The sequence below is a fragment of the Puntigrus tetrazona genome, chromosome 8, assembly GCF_018831695.1.
Source record: "Puntigrus tetrazona isolate hp1 chromosome 8, ASM1883169v1, whole genome shotgun sequence".
In the NCBI taxonomy this organism is placed as follows: domain Eukaryota; kingdom Metazoa; phylum Chordata; class Actinopteri; order Cypriniformes; family Cyprinidae; genus Puntigrus; species Puntigrus tetrazona.
This window is the reverse complement of record NC_056706.1, coordinates 10,947,762-10,971,309: the sequence shown is the minus strand read 5'-3', so window position 1 is coordinate 10,971,309 and position 23,548 is coordinate 10,947,762. Positions and strand designations below refer to the sequence as shown.

The 23,548-nt window shown below is 38.5% G+C and overlaps 4 protein-coding genes across 4 annotated transcripts in view; 2 read left to right on the top strand and 2 right to left on the bottom strand.

The window, feature by feature from the left end:
* Positions 1-540: 540 nt before the first annotated feature.
* On the bottom strand, positions 541-3,251 carry b3gnt7l (UDP-GlcNAc:betaGal beta-1,3-N-acetylglucosaminyltransferase 7, like). The gene is made up of 2 exons (XM_043246748.1): positions 3,167-3,251; positions 541-2,181 (listed from the first exon to the last, which is right to left on the bottom strand). The coding sequence occupies exon 2, from the start codon at positions 1,865-1,867 to the stop codon at positions 644-646; it is 1,224 nt and encodes a 407-aa protein (XP_043102683.1). The 5' UTR covers positions 1,868-2,181; positions 3,167-3,251; the 3' UTR covers positions 541-643.
* c8h1orf174 (chromosome 8 C1orf174 homolog) lies at positions 3,223-6,728 on the top strand. The gene is made up of 4 exons (XM_043246750.1): positions 3,223-3,361; positions 3,984-4,061; positions 4,228-4,617; positions 5,584-6,728. Exons 1-4 carry the CDS (start codon positions 3,347-3,349, stop codon positions 5,683-5,685), a joined length of 585 nt encoding a protein of 194 aa, XP_043102685.1. The 5' UTR covers positions 3,223-3,346; the 3' UTR covers positions 5,686-6,728.
* dffb (DNA fragmentation factor, beta polypeptide (caspase-activated DNase)) lies at positions 6,587-9,122 on the bottom strand. Its single transcript, XM_043246749.1, has 7 exons — positions 8,953-9,122; positions 8,727-8,853; positions 8,411-8,593; positions 7,900-7,979; positions 7,621-7,794; positions 7,430-7,530; positions 6,587-7,284 (listed from the first exon to the last, which is right to left on the bottom strand). Exons 1-7 carry the CDS (start codon positions 9,070-9,072, stop codon positions 7,074-7,076), a joined length of 996 nt encoding a protein of 331 aa, XP_043102684.1. The 5' UTR covers positions 9,073-9,122; the 3' UTR covers positions 6,587-7,073.
* A 197-nt stretch (positions 9,123-9,319) lies between these two features.
* LOC122350349 (nephrocystin-4-like) overlaps positions 9,320-23,548 on the top strand; it is a 135,562-nt gene continuing 121,333 nt past the window's right edge. The window contains 3 exon segments of the mRNA XM_043246747.1: positions 9,320-10,057; positions 10,825-10,895; positions 10,897-10,969. Of these exon segments, the coding sequence (XP_043102682.1) occupies positions 9,923-10,057; positions 10,825-10,895; positions 10,897-10,969 (279 nt within the window). The 5' untranslated portion in view covers positions 9,320-9,922.

Below are 23,548 nucleotides of genomic sequence, written 5' to 3'. Positions count from 1 at the left end.
ACTTCAGAGCAATATAACACTTATTCTAAACTATTTAGAGTAGGTTAATCATACTTTTATGGTGCTTAAAAACCCTCTTAATTCTAAACACTAAAAAGTAATTTAACTTAAAAAACTTGGCACAGTTATAGCATGCATGAAGACAAGTAATGAAGGTAAATTGCAGTAAAACATTTTGAAGGTTTGACCAACTTAAATGAGTTTTAAATGTAAATATATACAATCAATTTATTAAATACATTATTTGTTGGCCAAAACAGGTGTTACAGTGCTTTGTTCGGAGCACTTATAAAGGTCTCTTTTATCATTTATATTTTTTCTTGGGTTGTATCTTTTATATCTTTCAGTCTTTAGGATGTGAGTGGATATTCATTCTTGAGTAAACATTGTTGAGCTAGGCATATATATATATATATATATATATATATATATATATATATATATATATATATATATATATATATATATATATATAAATTAAAATATTATATAAAAATAATTAAAATATTGGGTTTGTAAATAAGACCATAATTAAAACACTAATAATTACATTTACCTTTATTACACAACGATTTATTACGTTTTACAATTGATAACAACAAGTAATCATCATCCTTTCTCACAAAATCTTTATAAATACTCATCATATCACGACTTGTCTGGCGCAATTCAAGTCCTGGTTTTGAACAAGGCTCCACATTTGCAGCAGCTCCTGCGGAACGAGTTTGTGCACCACGATGAGGCTGCGAAAGAAGCACGGCTCCCGGTTCAGAGGAGTCACTTTACGCTTAATGATCCCGAATGTCCGAAAGCCCAGATGCAGCTCGGGGACGATCTTCAGCTGCTGAAGGCACATGCCCAGAAACACATCGTCAATGGGGTAAAGCTCCACGCTCTCAGAAACCGCGAAGAGCTTGCGGGCCACCAGAGAAGACATGAGAAACCCCCCACCACCCAAATAAGCTGGATAACGTTTATCGTACAGCTCTTTAGGAATGAAATATTTACTCTGGCGGTTTCTGATAGGTTTGGCTTCTAAAATGGTGTCTCCCACAATGAGGTTATCCACCCTGTTCTCCTCCACCCTAAAGCCAATTAGTTCCACGAGGTTCTTGGTGTGGACGAAAACGTCATCGTCCCCTTTGAAGATGAAGGGAACTCCACTGCAGTAGATGTTGAACCATCTCAAAAAGTTCACCTCCTTTAAGGTGAGGTTGAAGAAGGTGTCCATAAAGTCCCACTGCAATATGTCCCCGTAGGATCGGTCTTCAAATTGCACCAGGGCTTGTAAGTTTCGCGCGTCTTTGCCAGTGGCCGGAGTGCCTAATAAAAATAGCGTTCTGATTTTGAAGCCCTGGATTTCTTGCTCCTTTCCCCAGGTCTGCCTCACGGCTTCCCGTCGGTCGTGTTCTTCAATAACCGACTTGACAACGACCAGAACGTCCACATCCCCGCTGCACTTCTCCGGGTGATTCAGCAACATCGGGTAGTATCTGCAATGCCTGTGCAGGACAAATTCGTGAAACCTTGGGTTCAAGCGACGAAACCAGGCTTGGGTCTTAACCGTCGTATTTTCACTGCACTTGATCTTATCCACGTCCCATTTTCTCGGCATGGGATTTCCTACCGGCGCCAAGCCGTTAACGTTGGATGAGTTTTCAATAGCCTTTATGCTTTTACACGTTGGGCCACACCATTTGCGTTTCACGTCGATTTTGTTGTCTTTGAAATTCGTGTCTACTGTTATCAACTTCTGAAGCATCAGTAAAGTGGCAAAAACCAAAGCCAGGCTGACCGCAGTCCTCAAATTCTTTTTCTTTCGAAAGAAGAATTCCATTACGCACAGGCTCCTCACAGAGCTGTCCATTCGGGTGGTCGGTGGATCTGTCGTGAAAAATCAGCCCGGTCCGCTGTAATTCATTTTCCGAGTGTTATGAAAATATAAAAATGAGCCAACGGTCCATGAAAAGGCATTTTGAAACCACTTTCTCCGGTCCGACTAAGTTTCAGCCTCCTGTCCCGTCACTAATTGTCGCAACAGGTTCTTCTCGCTTCGAGCTCCATCGCCGAACTGCAGAAAATGGGAGGCAGTCATCCCGTAAAACAATCGCTGTCTGCCCTCCTCTCTCCTCCAGCTTGACGACACCTACCTGCTACAGACTCTCTGGTTACACACGACAGCTGTGCAAGCGGGGCGAATGAGGGTCCCCAAGAAGAGATGAGTGAGAGTTACTTACTTATTCAGTGTATGTAAATACCGGAGTTGAGACCCTATTCTCGTCTAGCTTCTCAAAGGTTTGTAACCCACTTTTTTTTTTATTACGTTCCTTTCACAAGTACTCAGAAATATGCTGGAAGATGCCAAGTAGTTGAAAAGCACTAAACCCATGATAAGCATTTGGCGCCCCGTGTGGTTCTTAGCGATAGAGTCAGGTAACGCGAATTCGCAATGCATAGCATACTAAACCTAAATATGATTGTAATATCAAATTTAAGCGTGCTTATATTATTAGTCGTGAGTCTACAATAACTACAAAACTACAGTATTTGCTACTGATTCATCCAGCCCCACTGATGGTCTACCAAGCTGGTTATATTGGTGCTACAGTATTTGCTGGTAGGACAACTGACCAGTTTAATTATAACCATAAACGACTAGAGACTATTATTCATCAAAAACATTGTAATCACTGTTGGCTGCATATTCCAGCAGGTTGCTAGTAGCTTAATGTTGTTAAAGCCTGTTAACTTGTCTGTGATGTCCGCAATAAAGATGTCATGTGGCACATGAAACAATGTTCAGAAGGATCAAATCTTTTGGAAATACACATATACACCTATTAATTCTTGACCAGTTGCATAAACATAGCCACTATATATGTTTAGACTGCTTTAAGAACTAGTTTGACCAACCAGCAGTTAACTAGGATAACCTTCTTGTTTTTTAAACGAGTCTTGTTTTTTAAACTCAAATGACACCAGTCTACCTTTTTGTCTTTTCATCGTTTTATGACTAACCTAACACACATACCCATAGCATCACATTCACATCACTGTCTACGCGGTAGACCTATGACTCATGCGACATGCTTTCACGATGAATAACTTGCAATTCCTTGCGTTTTAACGGCTTGCATTGATCATAACGTTTGTAACTTGTACAAACCTACTAGGACCGATTGATGGGCATCAGTCGGCGCCTCAGAAAAGCCTGGTAACGTTTTCAGCTCTTTCAGTCTTGTGATTCCGTGTCGCGTCGATGATCTGATATGGGCGGGACTTTAGCGGTCACCGGAGATAAACACTCGCCAGACTCCGCGCTCGGTTTTCGACGCCGAAACTTCCAATGAGGGCGAAGCAGGTAAGAAGGCTTTTACTTCTTTTATCTATGAAAACTCGTTTTATGCCATATGAACATACACGATCACTTTCGAGTTCACGCACACTTTATTGGGCAGCTTTCAGTGAGAAATTTAGTTAGGAAAGCCTACTAAAACAACGTTAGTTCACCGTTTCGGCGTGTAACCCGGGAGTCTCGCTTAGAGCACGTGCCTTGTATTTTATTATTCGAGTTGTTTTTCACGGCTTGTTTTCATAAACGTAAGAGCGTTAGCTTTTCCCAGCAGAAGTGGGAATTTTGAATCGCTTAGTGAGTCGAATCTTTTGAATCGGTTTAATGGAAAGATTCATTTACGTATTCTATCAGCGTACATGCTTTCGTGTTGATTCATTTTCGCGTTTTTTTAAACGTGGTATTAATTGTGCATGCTCATTTTTTTTTTATTTTTACATGTTCATTCCGCACTCAACTCCGAAACTAAACTCTTCTTTTTTTATACGAATGATTGTTTATTAAAAGGAATATTCTTAATGCTGTAGTATCTCTTTTAAGGCAGGAAAGCACAAAGGTAATTTGTGACAGGCAAACTATGTATTATTGATTATACGGCGTTCGTAATAAGGAGAACGCTCTCTTGTTTCAGACTGCCGCTGGGAGCCATAGACTGCGAGTGCGCGGCACTGTCTCTTTAAACGCGCCTGGTGTGAAAAGTTCAGTCAAGGTCAGTGTCAGTCTAACAACCATCTCCTCCCCGCAGTTTCCGTCTGCCGGCTACAGTAAAGCGCTACAATGTAACGAGGTTTCCCACGATGTATCGGCCACGTCTGAAACTGCGCTGACATTTTATTTACTCATTTATACCTCCGCTATTGGACTTTTATCCACAGAAGGCTGCGCGGAGGGGGGTTCTGCGTGGTTTGGCGCAGAGATCGGCGTCTGATATCGCGAGCGCAGTGCAGCAGATGGCTGGCGACGGCGGCGAGGCCAAACGTCTTCCAAAGAGACCGTTTCACGGCGAGGTGGAGGAGAACTCCAGCGCGACCATGAACGAGAACGTCAAAATAAAGCCCGGGAAAAAGACTCCGGGTGAACGGCGCGGTAAAGAGAACTCCGCCGCTAAGTGTGCTGCTTTGACAAGCGGCTCTGCCGAGGCGAAGATGGACCAGACCGTAATACACAGTCCCCAGACGCGAGACGATCCGAGCATCTTCTTCGACGAGGACAGCAATCACGTTTTCCCGGTGGAGCAGTTCTTTGGGAACATGGACGCCGTTCAGGTACGCTAAACCGACTCGGAACACGCTTTGGGTATCGGTGTAGAAATGCGGCAAAATAGCGCTGGTTTGAACTTAACTCGGAACCGTGACCAGCAATTACGTTCGACTTTCAAGGTTATAAAAATACTTGTATATTCTGTAAAAATAACTTCAAGTAATGTCATAATTTAATTTGAATATTTTTACACGTATGGTGGAAATTATCACGTGACCAGGGTCTGCGTAGAGGCTCTATATAAAACAAAACCGATACATATAGTAGTTTTTTTTATTTTTTTTTTATTATAATGTCTCGTATGTCAGTTAGGAAACTCGTCATCTAGTTTTGAATATACAAAGTTTTATAATAAATTATAATATTTGAAGAGTTATGATGTAAAAGCCCCAAGAGCCATTTGTACTGTAATGTTCTTCTAAAATGATAATATTTCTGCCATTAAAGTGAACTTACTGAACATACACTAGGTGTCTGAAACTGCTCATTTTCAAAGAAAATGTAAAATTTGGCACTTGGACGCTTCCGCATTTGATGATGTTTTTTTTGTATTGTATTGCTTGCTTGCTTTTGACTATATATTTTACCCCATTCTTATAACAACAATAATTCGCCAAAGATAAAGTTTACACATTAAAAATGGAATTAAATGCATTATATATCACAACCCATGCAGGACGTGAACTTTCATGGCCCTTTGCCCCAGTAACATAACACTGGCCTAAGTTAAGCTTTCCAGATAAATAACATGCGGCCAGATGGTTTTGTTTGCCCACAGTAATCCTAAAATATTGAGGTTAATACAAGACCATATAGGATTATTGCAGCGAAAATCTGTAGATGCTCAATAGGGTGTCAAAGCGCAGCAGGTGTCTGATTCCATGAAACGCTCGGTAGCCACCTGTCATCGATGCAGATTTAATGCGCGAACGTGGCTTCGTTTTAAAAGATTCCTCCCTGATTTGTTGCAGGAGTTCCCACGCAGAACCCCAGGAAGCAAGAGAATGAGTCGAAGAGAGTACAGGAGCATGCATTACTATGCCAAAGAGGACAGTGAAGACGAGCAGCTATGAGGACACTATTCCTCACGGTCACTCAATCCGTCTGCCGCCGACAGGGAAGGAGTTGCTGGTAAAATGGACTCGATCGTTTTAAAGCAAGCTATTTATTCCAAAAGCCTTTTTAATGATGCACTGTGTTGATTTATCAGCGACGTAATGATTTCTTGCGTAGTTTTGAGGTACACCGACAATGGCAAAAACGTCAGCGCATCCACAATTATAAACTTAAGAACATGCGTGTGCCACACTAAACGAATGTACATTTAGAGGGGTTTGTGTTAGCTACAACCGTCATGTGATTTAGAGCATACGCTGAAAGAAAGCTATATTTCTATATCTTTCCGTACACTGGGTTTTCTACCACTAGTCCTTACTAATGTGCTCTCAAGTCAACAAACGCGGTTTTAACAAGTGCCTCAAAAATTTGCTGTTTAGAAATTCGAACATTAGCTTGGACGTTATAAATTTGGCACTTTTGAACGTTCTCTGTTGAGAATAAATAGATTTGTTTTGGAAAATGAAACACTTAATACTTCAGATTTGGTGCTGTATATATAAAAACGAAAGCATGTAGCTATTTTGTTCATCGATACGTTTATGATGTAAAGATCTTTATATTGGTTATAACTCAAATTCAGATGCTTTTATTGTAAGATATGGAAAAGTTATACTTTTAAACCAACAATTTCAAACTGTATTATGCATGTGGCTTCATCAGAAATTTGATTTGTCTGTATATGATGATATTTGTATAATCTTACTGAACAGAATTTGCACTAACTTCACGAGTGGCTCAAAGATGTAACATTTTAAAAAGTAGGTTCTTTTCTACTATGTACAAATTCTAAAAATTGTAGAAAGTGTGATTTTTGAAGTTTATATTTTTCTATTGAAGCGATAAACCAAGTGCTAATTTGTTTTGCTACCAAATACTTTATGTATATGACATGCAATTTTTCGTGAACTTATTTAATGGCAAATCATCCGTGTATTATCATGTGAAAGCTACAATACTCCGTCCAGAGAAAATAAATCTCATTAACAGCTTTGGAAAACATCTCTTGATTTATATTTTGTACAGTAAGGCTACTGTTTGTTGATGGAAGTGCTATGTGTAACATTAACTGTACAAGATTAAACACGTGACTCAAAGACATTTAGTGCTAAATATAAATCAATAAAACTTGCATATAAAATCAGTCACAGTTATAAAAACCCTGAAAAAATGTTGCTTTGGTACAAAAATTGGTTTATAGCCGAAACTAAAAGATACAATTAAAAAAAGTGTATACCTGAAACGCTATATAACCTCATAATAAAATAAAATGGCCCTGAGGATCTCAGTGCTTGAAACTTTCACACCAAGCAGCACATTTCATAAGAGGATTACGGACATGCTTTCATTTCACAATCCTCCTGACCCGTTTGTAGATTTTTCGGGAGTCACAGCTGAGCTCATGGGCCCCTTTCTTGTGGCAGACGATATGAACGAGCTTGAGATTTTCCCTTGTGAATAACAGTTTGTAAAAATAATCCACGTTTATATGGCCGCTCTTATTGCCCTTCAGTGCCTCGGCGAGCGTGGGGATGACTGTCCTCTTCTTTTCTATCCTAAAAAAAACATTTCAGAATGTTACTCCTTATCCCTAACGTTTTAAAATAAATATTCCTAAATGCTGATATTTTGAACTAAAACTGTACATCAAGACGTGAGTATACTCAAATGTGTTTTTATTTTAACGGATTTCCGACTCACAGGTGGTCTAGATTCCAGGTGCTGAAGAGGATTCTGCTCTCGCGGCTCCCGTATGGGTTTATTGAGTGAAGAAACACGCAGTTGCTCTCGTCAAATGCGCCCTGTTAGCACAAGTCTTTTAGAATCATTGAATAAGAGATGTTTTATTTCCTTCAAAGCAAAACAATGCTAGACTAAACCGAGAAAGACACCTGGCAGGTAAACCAGCCCTCCTCAGTGCAGAGTCTGTGGTCGTCCCTCTCTGATCTGTCAAAATATGTGCCATTATACCGTGCCGCCTTCAGCTTCTCTGCCAGGATCCCCACCACCTTTTTATATTCACTTTTTGTCTTGGCATTTGGAATAGTCTGCGTATATCCATCAACCTACGGACAGAGAACAATACTTGCACATCTCCTTTGCTGCATTGAATAACTGAGCTCCGCTAAATAAAATAAATGCATATCTTAAACGGAGCGCTGTTTTCACACCTCTTTCAAATATCCTCGGATTCTGCTCTCACAGTTATACTTCATGTACGCAGACTTGGTTTTAAACCGGGCATCGATTCCTGACAGACATGAGGGAAAAAAACATGAAGTATACCTAGTCATATTCATATTTATATTAAAAAAAATGAAAATGTCAAATGTCTAACACACACATATGCAAATAAATGACAAATTTATTTATTTTTTATATTTGTTCTTAACTTAAAACCAAATTATTAACATAGTTCACTTTCTTTAACATTGAAAATGTATGAAAATTAAGAACATTTTCACTCCAATTGTATGTTAAATTACAATATATAATTTAGGCGATAATGTTATCTATAATGAGAGTATCTTTTTAATCATATATATATATATATATATATATATATATATATATATATATATATATATATATATAAAATAAATTTGTTAACAGTGCCTCAGAACAATCATTTTCCATGCTCATACACTTAAATGCATTCACATGTTATTTCCCCTCACTTACCTTCAAACCATTCCTTATCATCTTCTCTGTTCTCCACCTCTGAATTGTCAGTCAGGTTCCTCAGAAGGTCTCCCAGTATTCTGCGCCGTTTGGGAGAACGTTCATCTGACAGAAGATCTCTGGCTGCACGGATCAGGTCTGCGCCTCTGTCCAAACCCAGGACTTGATTTATGTCATGAACAACTGTAGAGAATGAACAAGCCAAAGCAATCTGATTGGTTACATTATTTATAACTGATCACAATATTATAGCGTATCATATTCAGGCAGAGTCTTCAGGTTTCAGGCCAACTGTCAGTCAACGAAATCCACCCACGTCCATTCCAGCTCTGTCCCTCAGGCAGGAGGACAAGTTCAGTGTTATCAGGAAGATTTTGAAAATACTCTTCAGTAACTACTGTTCCGTCCTCGAATAAGCACACATGTACTTTGGAGTTGGATACCTGCAGATAAAATGTGAATTATGAATTACAGCAGCTGCATCCAAACGCTTGCCACTGTAATGTTAATACCGATATCAGTAATAATCCGCATTTTTATACCTTAAGTAAACTACATGCTTTTTTAACCAGCTCCTTCAGGTTAGTAGCCGCAATTCCGTATTTTCTGGCCTCGTTGGCGCTTCTTATTTTAACCAACTTGTGTTTTGTTACTTTGCGCATATTTTCTTTTCCGCAAATACGAAGAGTTTCTCTTTCGCCGGATGTCTGCACGAGCGATCAAAACAACGACAAGACGCGCGTCGCCACCTCGTGGAGGAAAAGAAAAAATACACGGACACTTTATTATCAGTTTATGAAACAGCATATGTGCTTACCGTCATTTCCATATACTTTCTTTTAAAAAAAAAAAACAAAAAAACAAAACACAAATTACACACAAATGCGAATGCTGAAGCCATTATGTTTTTAGCCACTTTATTATTATTAATATTTTAATGACCACGGCTTCAGAATGTGTAGGTACACCACCGAGCCACACGATGGCGGTATATGGCAGCCCTGCACTTCTCTTCTGCAGGAAAGCGCCAAAACGCTCTTTAATTCACCCTGGCAACGGCTGACAGACGCTATGGCAACCACTACAGAGAGAATCCCTTCCTGATTACTAGCTGAGCCCGTTTTTTTTCCATTACATGTAATATGATTGTGAAAATAACAGCGTGATGAGCGTTTGTCAAAAATGACAGAAGTAGTTATTCTGTAAAATTAGCCCAACTTACACGCGACATGCGTTAGCAGCAGAAAAGAAAGAGAGTTGTGTCCTGCAGAGACTGAAATTAATGAGCAGCCTAAAAAGTCTCTGGGTGATTTAGCGTCGCATTTAGTCAATATTCCGCGTTTTTAATTAAATAACAAGCGCTTAACTTCGCCTGCGGGGATGATTTAACAACCTGCGAAACCTTTAGGCGTTTTCAGGAATGTTTGCCAGGGGACATTAACGCTTACTGACCGACTGACCCCTTTATAGAAACGTTCCGCGGTCGGTTGATAATTCTAAAGAAACCCGCACATGTCTGACTGGAAAAGCGCTTTCTTGAGGAACCGCGTGATCCCGCCTCACAGCCAAACAGCCAGACAAGCTCCAGGATCTTCTCAAGGTCTTCAGCTGCTCTTCAAACAGATAGATGGACTTCACCTAAAACAGGTGTGTGTTTTATTCAGATGCATGCTATGGAAAAGTTGAGACGTACCGTTACTAGTCATCATTTAATTGATCGTATTTTTACTTTTACCCATCAGGTGTAGGTTTCAGTGTTGTGTATTTGTACTAATTTATTTATTTATTTATGTAATAAAAAATGGATAATGCTGTTTTAAAATGATTTATATGTAACCAAATTGTGAAATTGAAATGTTTTCACAACCTTGCCATGAATATAGCCACTGCTGCTGAAAAGCCGTTAAATAAATGTAAGTAGTATCAGACATTTTCACCCATTTTTCTTATTTTTGGTAAGAAAACATGAATGAAAGGAAATGTTAGTTTTACGTTTAATGTCAATTTACCATTGCTAAAAATATCTACATTAAATATGGAATAAATGTTAGTTTCTATCTATCTGTCGAACACAAAATAGTAGCTATATAAACAGTATATATGATTAAATTCTAGAATGTAAAATGCATATTAGTAGTAAACAATAAATACAATTATATTAATTATCAAAAGCATTTATTGCAAAAGCATTGCTAATGTTTAATATAACTGGTGTGTATACTGCAATACTGCAACTATAAAATATATATTAGCAATAAATGATGCAAAGATAAACACTTAATTTGATTACTTATGAATAAATTATATTTATTTTATAATATAATATGTGTGTGTGTGTGTATATGCCCTTGATTACAGAGATGTTTCTGTATTCTTGTTTGCTCCTTTTTGTCCTGTGGTTTGCATAACAACAGTCAGAGTCATCGCCATCACTCCAGTATCAGCTGCGTGTGACCCTGTTTGACTCGGGTCACCAGCACTTCTTGGCGCACATGGAAGAGCGGCTCACACTCTGTCAGTGGCGTACAGGGTCAGAGCGGTCGAGTGCTCTTCAATGAGGTAGGGGTGACTCATTTCTCGCTGACTGATGATATTTAGTGTTATTTCATGATGCAGCACCTTTTCATGCTTGACTAAGGGTGTTATCCATTCAGAGGTTGTCTCATCTTCATGCACTGTTCCATGTAGAGAGGTGACCTGTTAAAAGTGACAACTCAAAATGGATTGCAGAATTGCAGTAGCTCGAGCTGAGCATCTGTACCATAAAGTCCTGTCCTGTGTCTTGTTGTGTCACTCTGTAGAGGAGTACTTACAGGAACAGGCTACAGTACGTCTAACACATTCAAGGCTTAACACTTATTTTTTGCTGGTTAGTTTACCTGCCCTTTTCCACAGCAAATCATTTCAGTAACTCTCTCTCTCTCTCTCTCTCTCTCTCTCTCTCTCTCTATCTCTCTCTCTCTCTCTCTCTATATATATATATATATATATATATATATATATATATATATATATATATATATATATATGTATATGTATATATGTATATGTATATCTATATATGAGGATTTACTCACACCAAGGATGATAAGATACTGTTCTAAAAATCATTCTTAATATTAAAGATTAGAGAAGGCCACACAACTATAACTATAAAGGCACAGATCAATTATATAGTTGGAATTAACAAAAAAACCTAACTTTTTTACATTTTTATTTTTTTTTCACAAACTTGACAAAGTGGCATAAACAGACAATATTGTTTACTTTTTGGACTCCAATATCATTATCTTTATAGTTCTTCTTGTTGTGAATGGGGTTTAACGCTAATGACTCCTCGCCACCTACTGGAGTTTCAATGTGACTTGCAGAAACAGCTCCCAAAAAATCTTCTTCAAAATCTGTTTGTTCAGCCTCATTTCAGTGCTAATGTTTGAGTGTTAAAGTTTTTCAGTTATGCCGTTGAAGCTATTTATTTTTGATTTGATAGCAGTCACCCCGACCCTGGGTTTACGATTTGTTTTTAATCTTTGTTACAGCTCGACCTCTTAGGTTTTGCCGAATCTCTCAGGTTTGAAGTATCAGTTCTGGCAGCACACAGCACAAACAAACCCAACCCAGCAGAGTTTATTGGAGATGATAGACGTGTTCTGGCCTCTCTCAGCAAGCACAATAAAAGCCCATCTGAGGCTGTGAATTTACTGTCTAGCTGTCCAGAAGACCGCACACACTTCTGTCTGCATGCCCGGCACCACTGTAATTCACTTAAATCTCCCATTATGGGCTCTTAGATCCACCAGTGGAAATAAAAGTTCTTGAAAATGTCCACTCTGAGTCACAGACCGTGGAGACTGCGGTTAATGTCTGCAGCACGCTCTATTTCCAGCTACTTGCTGTGCCTTTGTGTTTTATTACATGTTGCCATTTCTCCCCCAACAGCTGTGTGGCTCTGCATTTTGTATCGAAAATGGTCTCCCTTTGCCTTCCTGTCAACCATTTAGGATTTTTTTGTTATCTAATCAGCGGTTCACAGTTGCATTGCTCTGTTTTTGTCACAGCTGCCCTTGCTAAGCAAATGGAGAGAATTTACTCGCAACTGTATTTTTGCGTTATTCTTTTATTTAAAAAAAGAATAACATTCAGGTCTCCCACAGTTTTTGTGTTGCTGCGTAGGCTTTTTAAAATCTTCTAACCAATTTGGTAATGAATAATTCATTTTGTGAACTGGTTCACAAACATTTCGTCACTGATTCATTGAACCAATCTGACCTCGAGAATTTGCTCAGTTTTTGAAAGAAAGATTTACACAGCAATTATATGCACAATATAAAATATTAATCGCTGTATTTTAGAGATAACAAAACAGGGTTTAACATTTTATTAATTTGCATGACCTGGAAAACTCCAATTATTATTCCCAGGTTTTCTATTTTTCTATGGGTAAAATTTTGTGTTTGTTTTTTTTTCTCCCCTTTTGGGAAATATGTGAGCTGTTTTAGATTAATGATAGATTATTATAGCTTCAATAACGTGTGACGATTTTTAATATAATGCATTAAATTGATCAAAAGGCATGGCTCCTTTATTTTACAGCACTTTATACAAAAGAGATAGCAGCTTCACAATATTAAATAGGAAAGTAACAGAATCAGTGATACAAACAAATAAATATTAGGCAAATTCAAAATTGTGCTATAAAACAATTTATTTATCCTCAGTCAGTCCAGTTCAAACTGTGTGAAGTTCGTTCATTTTGACACAGCGTTCTGTTCATCAAAGACAGTTCCTGAAAAGTTTCTACGGAAATGTTAAGCAGCACGACTATTTTAAACATTGAAAATAAGATATGTATCTTGAGCGTGAAATCAAGTCAAGTACTTTATTGTCATTGTGTATCACAACGTTTCTCTGTGTCGTGCCTCTATACAAGTTGACCATGAGGAAGATTTACTCTCCTGAGCTTCCCGAGAAAGTAGATTGATTGTGCTTTGCCTACTATACGAGCAGGTTTATCACTTCAGGAAAGATCTTCTTTGACAGTACTCTCTCCACGACCTTATCCTTGATCATTACGGGGCTGTGGGCAATCTTTTTAGTGGTCCTAAAGTCCACAATAATTTCTTCGGTCTTCCTGATGTTTGAGAACATTGTCCTCTCTTTATGCATTGTTGTTGGTTATGAGCCCAGTTGTGTCATTTGCTAATTTAAACAGAATGTTCGCAAAAAAAAAAAAAAATCTGCATGATTTGAAGTGACACTGGAGATTGGAGTAACTTCTGCTGAAAATTCAGCTTTGTCATCGTGGTTAGGTTAAATTTTAAGGTCAGTCATTTTTTTTTTTGCTAAAATAAATTCAGCCTTGGTGAGTTGCCACATCTGGGGAGAGAAAAAAAATCTTTCCAATAAGGTAGAAGTTATTATGAGATGTTAGTTTTGTGACCAGTGTTTCTTAAGTAGACTATTTGTACGTCTTTTGTTTTGAATCCCTTCCATCGGCAAGGGACGGACTATCATTCTCATAATTATGCTTGCACCACTTATGGCGTTGTAGTCCTCATTAAGGCACCTACCGCTATCCAGCAACTTGATTATTTACTTCCCAAAGCCAAATGCTACTTGCATTCTGTGCTTGACGAGAGTCATTTTTGATCTAGCTTGAACCCCAGTGTTATTCACTAATTAGCCTGGCTAATTCGTTTTCTGCCGTCTAACAGAGAGTGAGAGGTTCTTGTTTATGGAATTGTGATGTGCTAATTTCCACCGTCGTCGTTGTTGAAGTCGAATAAAACGTCTGCTCTTCTGTGAAACCCCAGGAGCAGCAGCGGCAGCACAGAAGAGGGACCGTGAGATCACATAAGGTCTGTCAGACATGATGGATCTGTTTTAATATACGCCTCAGAGAGAGAGACTCCAAACAGGGGGAGTGATTATAGAGGAATGAAGATAGAATTAAAGCAGGACTCTCCCTCTGGCTCGACTATAATAGAGGGCTGTTATGACAAAACCGATGTTTTGTGTGGAGACGTAGGAATCGATAAATCTTATTTGATCAGCGACCTTCGGTTTGAGGGACGAAGATTTGAGGCCTGTGCTGATTTAGGTGAAAAGGAAGCCGATTGTTGGATGAAGTCTAATTTATTGTGAAACACTATCAGGCTGATGGTATCAGATGATGCTTTGTTTCGTAAAGGACACCTAAGTTTTGTTTTTGTTGTAGACCTAATGAGATGTTTTCTTTGGCTAAGGATGTAGGAGTGTCTCACAAGGCCTCTTTAAACCCTTATAAATCACAGGTTGTGTCTGGGGAACATGGGTTATTCATGATGGGTGCCGTGAAGCTTTTTTGACTGTAGAGGGCAGTGCTGTCACACAGTTGAGTGGAAGTATTAGTGGGCTCTGGTTCAGAAGAGTAAGGCGTTTTCCATTGACTCCCGTTGTGTAATGTTAAACCGTCTCTCTTCACTGGCTGGATGATGGACAAAGTGCAAAACGCCAGTGTCAGGAGCTGGGCAAACTGTAGAACTGTAGATTTATAGGGAAATTAGACGATTCATCCCCAATTCAAAAGGGGGATAAAAGAAAGAAATAACATTTTGCATGAACAAAACGAAGCCTGTTATTAGGACCATTAAGATTTTGTGCTTTGTGATATTATTTTCAGGACAATTAAACACATTGTTACCCCTAAATTCCCATTACTGAAATGCAGTAAATAAATAACCAAATGAATAAATGTTTAAATAATGTAATTCTTAGTACTGGAATATCAAGGCTTATGCATATTACTTTGTGGATGCAATTATTATTAGTAGTATTTTTTCTTTTTTGTTCAGTACAGCATAACAGTTATATTTTGCAAAAACAAATTAAACTAGTTTTAGGACCATCTCGATTTTCATTTCATTTATTTATTTATTTTTGTCAGGACAATCGAACATATAACCCTCAGATTCTCATTACTGAAATACAGTAAATAAATAACTAAATGAATAAATAATTAAATAATGTAATTACTGGAGCATCACAGCCCATGCCTAATTTGTGGATACAATTATTATTATTTTTATTCATTCTTTTTTTCTTTTCTTTTGTTTAAGTGGAGTACAGCATAACACGCTCCCCCCAAATTGAAAGAACAGAATGAGAAATTATATTTTGCTTTACTAGAATAAGGACAAAATCCTGTGCTATTTGTGTGTATTTTTTACGTTTTCTTTTAGCTTTGTGAATAACTGCAGACTCGGTCAGAAAACCTTTAACCCTAAAGCAACATTTAAACAAAGGCTAAATTTACACCTAGGTCTGTTCAACCAATTAGCACAACCTTTTATGACATGTGACAGCACTCTGTAGAGAACTTTTAGCTCTTATTAGTGCTTATTTAGTTTGCTATGCTCACATTCTGGACTCTAAATTAGAAATCCTTAATGGATAGCAAGGAGTTCATTAAATTCTGTAATTAGTTGAGAGAGAAAAGTGATTTTAAATGCAGTGTGATGTAGCGTTCCGGGATGTCCATTTCATTCCTCTGGGTTCGTCTGGTTTCCTCCACGAGAGCCTCTCAGCAAGTGTGCAGCCTGTGCCGTGTCAGGTGCTTCATCTCTTCAACTTTCAAAGCATTCAATAGGCTGGACCGCAAGGTCCACGGATCTCCCTCTTTCACTGTGATTCATGTTCTCAGGCTCTAAGAGCCTCGCGGATGTTTCAATACCCCTTTAACTCTTCCACCCATTCTGACACAAGCCTAGAGATTCATTTCAATTATATATGTGGCTCACCAGCCGTCCAGGAAATGATCAATATTTCAGCTCGTGGAGAAGCAAACATCCCTGAGAGCAGCCAGTCCTTAAAGGCACTCGCACCCTAAAGAAGAACAGGGCAGTTTATGGTTGAGGAGAGGGATTGTGAGGATTATTATTATTATTATTATTATTTGACATATTATAAGTATTTATGACAGACAGTGTTGTTTTAGTATTATTTATATACCGTTAAAGTTTATATTAACATTTTTTTGGTATTATTTGATCAAAATATACAAAAAACAACAAAATAAATTTTGTGAAATGTTATTAAAAATGTATTTTTTACTCTAATTAAAGCAGCAATTACTTTAACTTTTTCAGTGTCACATGATCTTTCAAAAATCATCCTAATTTGCAGATTTGATTGAATTAACTAATACCTTTATTCAGCCAGGATACATTAAATTGATCAAAACTTCAAATAATAACATAATGTTAAATAAATACAGTTAATTTAACTTTTTATTCTTATTCAGGTTTTTATAAATACTGTATTAAGCAGCAAAAACACTGACAATAATAAAAGCTATTATTAATAACTGAGCACACCATATCAGTGCTTTGATGCAACCTGTGTTGTTAAAAGTGCTATATAAATAAAAATGATTGATTGATTGATATCAGTATATTAGAATTATAATAGAAAACACTTTTTGCTGTTTTAGAAAGTTCTTAAGATCAACCTCATTTTTATTTAGTTGCAAAAGCGTTATTTCTAATTCATCCAACATTTAAATTTGTCTAATATTTATACTTTTCAAATTTGTTTCTGCATTATTTCTATTAGTGAAAACTTTAAGAATAATTTTAAATTAGTGACAAATTATTTAACTTCATTTAGTTTTGTTTTATCTTTTATTGTTGTCGACTTAAAAGGTAATAAATACTCTAGATGTCTTTACCTGTTGCATTATGTTTCCTTGTTTTATCAGTGTTTTGTGCCATTTTAAAGATGACATGCATTAGGCAAACACCTTTAACTGTTGTGATGCGTCTCGCTGTGTTTTTAGCTCCTCCTGCTGTGATCGCTCCGTCTTTAAGACGTTGCGTAAAGGTCAAAGAAACTTTAAAAAGCTTCTCAAGACGCCGACATTCTCTTCCGTTCTTCGGTTCCAGTTGTGACCGAAGTGCAAAAACATCTATTTAGCCGTTTTTGAATGTACCGTACGAGCACATTTCAACATTAAGAACCAAACCCGTGACCTTGGCGTTGTTCTCACCATTCTCGATTCGTGTTGAAAAAGAGAATTTGAGCTGACGAGGAGTGTAGGTGCTCGTCAGATGAGCGCGCATTTAACAAAAAGATGCCTTTGAAGACTATGAACGTGACGAAGAGAGAGAACAGAGGGCGACGAAGAGTGGATTCGTCTCCTCAGTGTGTGGTGTGAAAATAATTCTGCAATCAGCACTCCCCATGGCTTCATCTGCTGCACTCGTTCTCATTCGAACATCTCCACTCTTCCTCTTTATTCTCTTCTTCTCTGCTCAAAGTCTTAAGAGCAGTTTGCGTCTTTGTTGGTGCGTCGTTCTCTCTTTTAAGACCAAGAACAGCTTTTGTGTAGTGTTTTTTTAGATGAGAGCGCCATGCAGAGAAAGAGTCTTTAGAAGCGTGACGTTATGGATTTAACGGAACTGTATGACTGACTGCTGCATCAGCTCGCAGCTCTACACGGTAATGACTTATTTTAGCAGCCGTACTTCTCTTACATCTCACGTTTTTTTTTTTTACAGTAGTTTCACAGGAACATACAGGGTGCTGACTGACGACTGTTTGACGTGAATGAGTGCGAAAGCAGGGCAATTGTGTTTTATACTGAAAAGTCATCGGGAGGATAGAGAGTTCTCGTTTCATCAGTCAGTCAGACTTCAAACCGGTATGCTGGTGTTTGAACCAGACACGTGCGGGTTTTCGGTAATGCCGTATTTATGACTTTGCACGGTATTGTTATCACGGGCCCTTAAAAATAATTATCCAAAATAGTCCAAAAAATGATTTCGAATTTTGAATGCGTTTTAAGAACACTTTTACCTTTAAGGTTACACGCAAACACCCCTGAAAGCTGCGTCGAAGACACGGTTTAGAAGCAGGTGGTGGAACACGTTAGACGCACGCATTCAGTCTCTGACAGCAGAGGGCGCTGAACAGCTGAAACACAGCTGTTACCCTGGAAACCCGTAAACAAAGCAATTATTAAGCATCCATTCAGATTTTTGTATTGGCAGTGGCGTTCATTCACAACGCCAGATACTTTAATACTCAGTTCCTATTGAAAAATTCTTTATTATTCTTGCTGTCACACTTTACATTAGGGCTTCATTATTTAACAGCAGTTAATTAGTTAATTAACATGAACTCCCAATGAAAAATTCTTCTTAACATTCATTAATTCAAATATTAAATTAAACATTATCAACTGTGTTTTATAAACTGCTTTTTTTTTTTTTTTTTTTACAAATTTGAACATAAACTAAGCGTTGTATTATTTTTAGAAATATTAATAACTTCTGTAGCAAATAAAGCTTTTGTTCATTGATTGTTTACAGAATAACAGAATTCATTTGAAACTGAATTAATTTTTAATGGATTTTTAAACATTATTAATCTGAAGTAATGGTATATAAATAATACTAAAACAACCCTGCCTGTCATAAATATGTATAATATGTCTAATAATAACGTTTTAAAAGCCCCTGTATCCAGTGATTCATGAACATCAGAGAAAGTCATGAAGCCAAGTACTATAGTAGACATTAGCAGGCCTTCGGGGTCCAAAAGGGCTGCTAGAGGTTGATGCACATAATCACCGCTCACGTCACTGCTATTTCCAGTGTATTTTCTCTGTGTAGTCTGTACTGTGATGACCGACTAAGAAGATGAAAATGATTTGTGTGCTTTGACTTGTCAGACTGTGAATCTTGCTTGTCTGAATATGATGTGTAAATCATGCTTAGTTCGTAAATTATGAGGTACCGAAACGAGGACTGCTGATGGATTCTGCAAGTTTGGCGGGATCCAGTGGGGACGGCACGTAAACGCAGACGAAACAAGTTTATTTTGCTAGACAGGAATCAAAAGGCAATCGCTCAGCTTCTCAACTGTTCCTTTGTTTCATGAGGATTTTTGTCAGTTAGCTGTCCATATTTAGTATCCGTATGGTATCGCAGAACTTTCAAGAAATATATTATGTATACAGAAAGTTGTGTAAGTGTCAAAGGATGTGCTATCTCTTGGAGCGAGTGATTACAATTACATCATTTTTCACACTGTTAGAAGAATGTTCTATGAGTGGCCATTTTTCTATATGCCAAAGCTATTAACTGTACATTTATGTTTTCTTTTCTAGTTAGACTTTTGACATTGTTGAATCTGCTCGCATCCTTGAGAACAGCTGGTCTGTAAAACCTTTTTGTTTTGTTAACTGTGTATGCAGTTTGAAGGTGAGGAACGAGTCAATCTGGTTTCAAGCTCTTGAGCACAAATAAGAAACGGCTGAATTGTTAGCGGCCCCTACTGTGACGCTTCCCTTTGAAATGCTACGAAGAAACAACTTTATCAGGTCTAATTGCTTCTCTGCTCAAGGAGAGCTCTGAGCCCGAAGGTCTCGCGTCTGTGAGGAAGTGCAAACAGCAGATCTATCCGCAGCGCAACTGTGGACATTACATCCCTGCCATTCACTCCCAGTAGGCTTTTAGAGAGACTTCTTTAATGTAGCTTGTGTTTTGCTGGATATATGCAAATTGCTGCAACTCCACCAGCACTTATGCCAATGTTTTGAGAGATTTTGTGTATTTAGCGAGCTGACAGAGATGCATGCCCTTCTCTTCACAGAGGAAGGAGCTGGTGCGCGCATGCGTGCGTGTGAGCATGTTGCCGCAGCTCTCGCTTCAATCCTGTGGCGAGTGCAGGGTGTCAGCAAATTTTCCAAATCATTAAAGTAGGGCTTCATCATGCTCTTTCGGTAGAAATGCAGACGGTGCTATTTTAAGACCTACAATGAGACACAGATTATTGCTTAGAAAAAGCAGGTTACCTGTTGCTTGAGGGACTTCTGGTGCAAGTAATGATCATATCAATTTTCTCAGCTTAAAAATGACTGTGTCTATGGGTCAGAAGTTCTGAAAAGTTGAAGCGAGGGTTAACCACAGATTGAAGTAACGTTACAATTTTTATGGCATTTAGTGGAAGCAAAATAGCAGAAATAAAAGAATTAATTACATAAAAATAAAAACAAGCAACTGATTTTGTGTAATCAGTCAAAAGTACATCATAAATGTGAAAACTCTCAGGAAAATTGTTGTAAATATTTATATCTTGCAATAATAAAGAAAAAAAAGTTTATTTACGACACTTATTATATATTCTTTAAGTTTTATTACAATAAAACATTTTGTATTTTTTTGAGTTTTTTATATTTTAAATTTTTATACAGGTATAATGTAGATGGATAAATATTGGATTTTACCTTTAGAACAAATTTTTGTGATGTTGTGAGGATCACACCAGGTTTTAGAATTGTAAGGGCTTACACCAGCACAAACAAAGTTTAAAGGGGAAAAAAATACTTTTAATAAAGAGCCAAAAATATATATTAACACACAAAAATTCCCAAATCAATAAGCAGGCCTTATAAAACAAAAATAACAAAAATACAGAGAACAGAAAACTACTAGCAACTCAAAGACGACACCAACTCCCAACCCCACCCCAAAATGACAGAGCACTTATATACAAACGGACTAATCCATTAGAAACAAGGAGGGAAACACAGGAAATCAATATTTTAAATGCTTGCATAAATCTAACAACAACAAATCATTTCATAACAAATAGTTGCTTAGATAAATCATAAACGGAGAAAGAAATATAGCAAAAAGGGAAAAATAAGATTAACAAATTCAAACAGTTGACCACATCAGCGCTCCCTACAAGTTCCCAGTTGGATGGAACAAGCCGCGGAACTAAAAAGAGCAGCCGTGGTGGCGGGTCGCCCTTTAAACTGCCGGACCTCACAAAGGAACAGCCGGTACCTCTGCCACTCTCCACACCACCCGCGACATGGTAACTTAACTCAAAGAAATATATATTAAACCAAATAAACACAGTAAACCAACTTGTGTGCACCCAAACGGTTAACTGCTTTAAAATAAATAAACTAACAAACTGTGTACGAGTCTTATTTCAAATAATAATAATGAACCATTTAAACAAAATAAATAAATATAGATTAGTGTATTGGTGTATTGTGTATTTCTCACCCGATCGTTTAATGTGCGGCCACCACATGGGCCGTCACATACTCCCCCCCTTCAGGAATGTCACTGGCACAACGGGAAAGGTAATCTGCGGTGAGGTTCTCTTTGCCAGGGACATGTCTTATAAAGAATCTGAAGGGTTGAATTGCCAGGTACCAGCGAGTAATTCTACTGTTGGTGTCTTTCATCTTTTGAAGCCACTGTAATGCCTTGTGATCCGTTTCCAGAACAAACTCTGTACCTAAAAGGTAGTACTTTTTAACGAATCCAGAGCCCACTTCACGGCTAAGCATTCCTTTTCCACAATAGAGTACCGGACTTCTAGGGAAGAGTTTACGGCTGAGGAAAGCAATAGGACGTCGGGCATCAGGACCACCTTGTAACAACACTGCTCCCAGACCTCGATCTGAAGCGCCAGTCTGTAAGACAAAGGGCTGCTGGAAGTCAGGGTTATGCAATACAGCGTCCTTACTCAGGGCTGTTCTAAGATCCTGGAAGGCGGTCTCAGTCTCTGCCGTCCACTGGAGCTGATTGGGACTCCTAGAGCCCACCATATCAGTCAATGTTGCTGCTCTACTAGAGAAATTAGGGATGAATCGATGGTAGAATCCAGCCATACCCAAGAATGATCTTAACTCTTTGCGAGTTCGTGGCTTTGGACATTCTTTAATGGCACGCACCTTTTCCACTTGGGGCCTGATGACTCCTTGCCAATGACAAACCCCAGATACTTCGTTTCAGCCTTCGCTATAGCACACTTCTGAGGGTTAACAGTCAGACCCGCTACCTTGAGACGTTTTAGGACTTGCTCAATATGCTGAATATGGGTCTCCCATGTCTGGCTGTAAATCACAATGTCATCCAAGTAAGCGGCTGTAAAGTCCAACCCTCTTAGTACAGTATCCATGAGTCTTTGGAAACTGGCAGGTGCCCCATGCAGTCCGAATGCCAAGACCTTAAAATGGAATAAGCCCCAGGGAGTTTTAAAGGCAGTCAGTTCTCTGGATTGCAAGGTTAAAGGAATTTGCCAATAGCCCTTAGACAGATCAATGGTGGTAAGAAACTTGAAGTACCCAATCGGTCTGTGAGATCACCAATTAGGTGGAGTAGGGTAGGCATCAAACTTGGTGACTGAATTGAGGTAACGAAAGTCAATACAGAATCTTATACCACCATCCTTCTTAGGAACCAGAACCACCGGATGACACCACTCACTGTTAGAGGGCTCTATAACTCCCAGCTTCATCATCAGATCCACTTCCTGTTTCAGTGTGTCTTGCAGGCGTTCAGGAATCCTGTAACTCATTCTTCGTGGTACAGCATCAGGTTTCAAAACAATGTTATGCTCAATCAAGGTAGTGTATCCAGGATATTCTGAAAAGACTTCTGTGGAACAGATGTCCCTCACCTCCTGTTGTTGTTGTGGGGACAAGTGACTCAAGTCCAGGGACCCGCCTTCCAGAGCATGTTGAGGTAAGAACTGCTCAGATTCCTCTTCCTCCTGCACCCGCCTAATCATCAGGCTCTGGACAGAATCATCTGGGCGAGGAAACCACTGCTTAAGCAAGTTGACATGCAGACGTCGTACTGAACGATCTTTATCAGGTAAGGCAACTTCATAAGTAGTGTGACCCAATCTTCTTTTGACCTCATATGGCCCTTGCCACTTTACCAACAGTTTATTTTCACAACTGGGTAACATCACCAGAACCTTCTGACCAGGTTCAAACTGTCGATCACGAGCAGACTTGTCATACCAAGTTTTCTGACGCTTTTGGGCTTCTGCCAAGTGAGATTGAGCCAAGGCTGACATCTTCTGTAGACGTTTTCTCATTTCAATCACATAAGCCACTACATTCTTTGGTTCACCTCGCTGAGGCTCTTCTTCCCATGTTTCTCTAAGTAAAGAGAGGGGCCCTCTTACCTCATGGCCATATAACAATTCAAATGGGGAGAATCCGGTAGAGGATTGGGGCACTTCTCTGCACGCAAACATCAGGTAAGGCAGCCATCGATCCCAGTCAGTCCCAGCATCACATACAAACTTTCGAATCATTTGTTTTAAAGTTTGATTGAATCT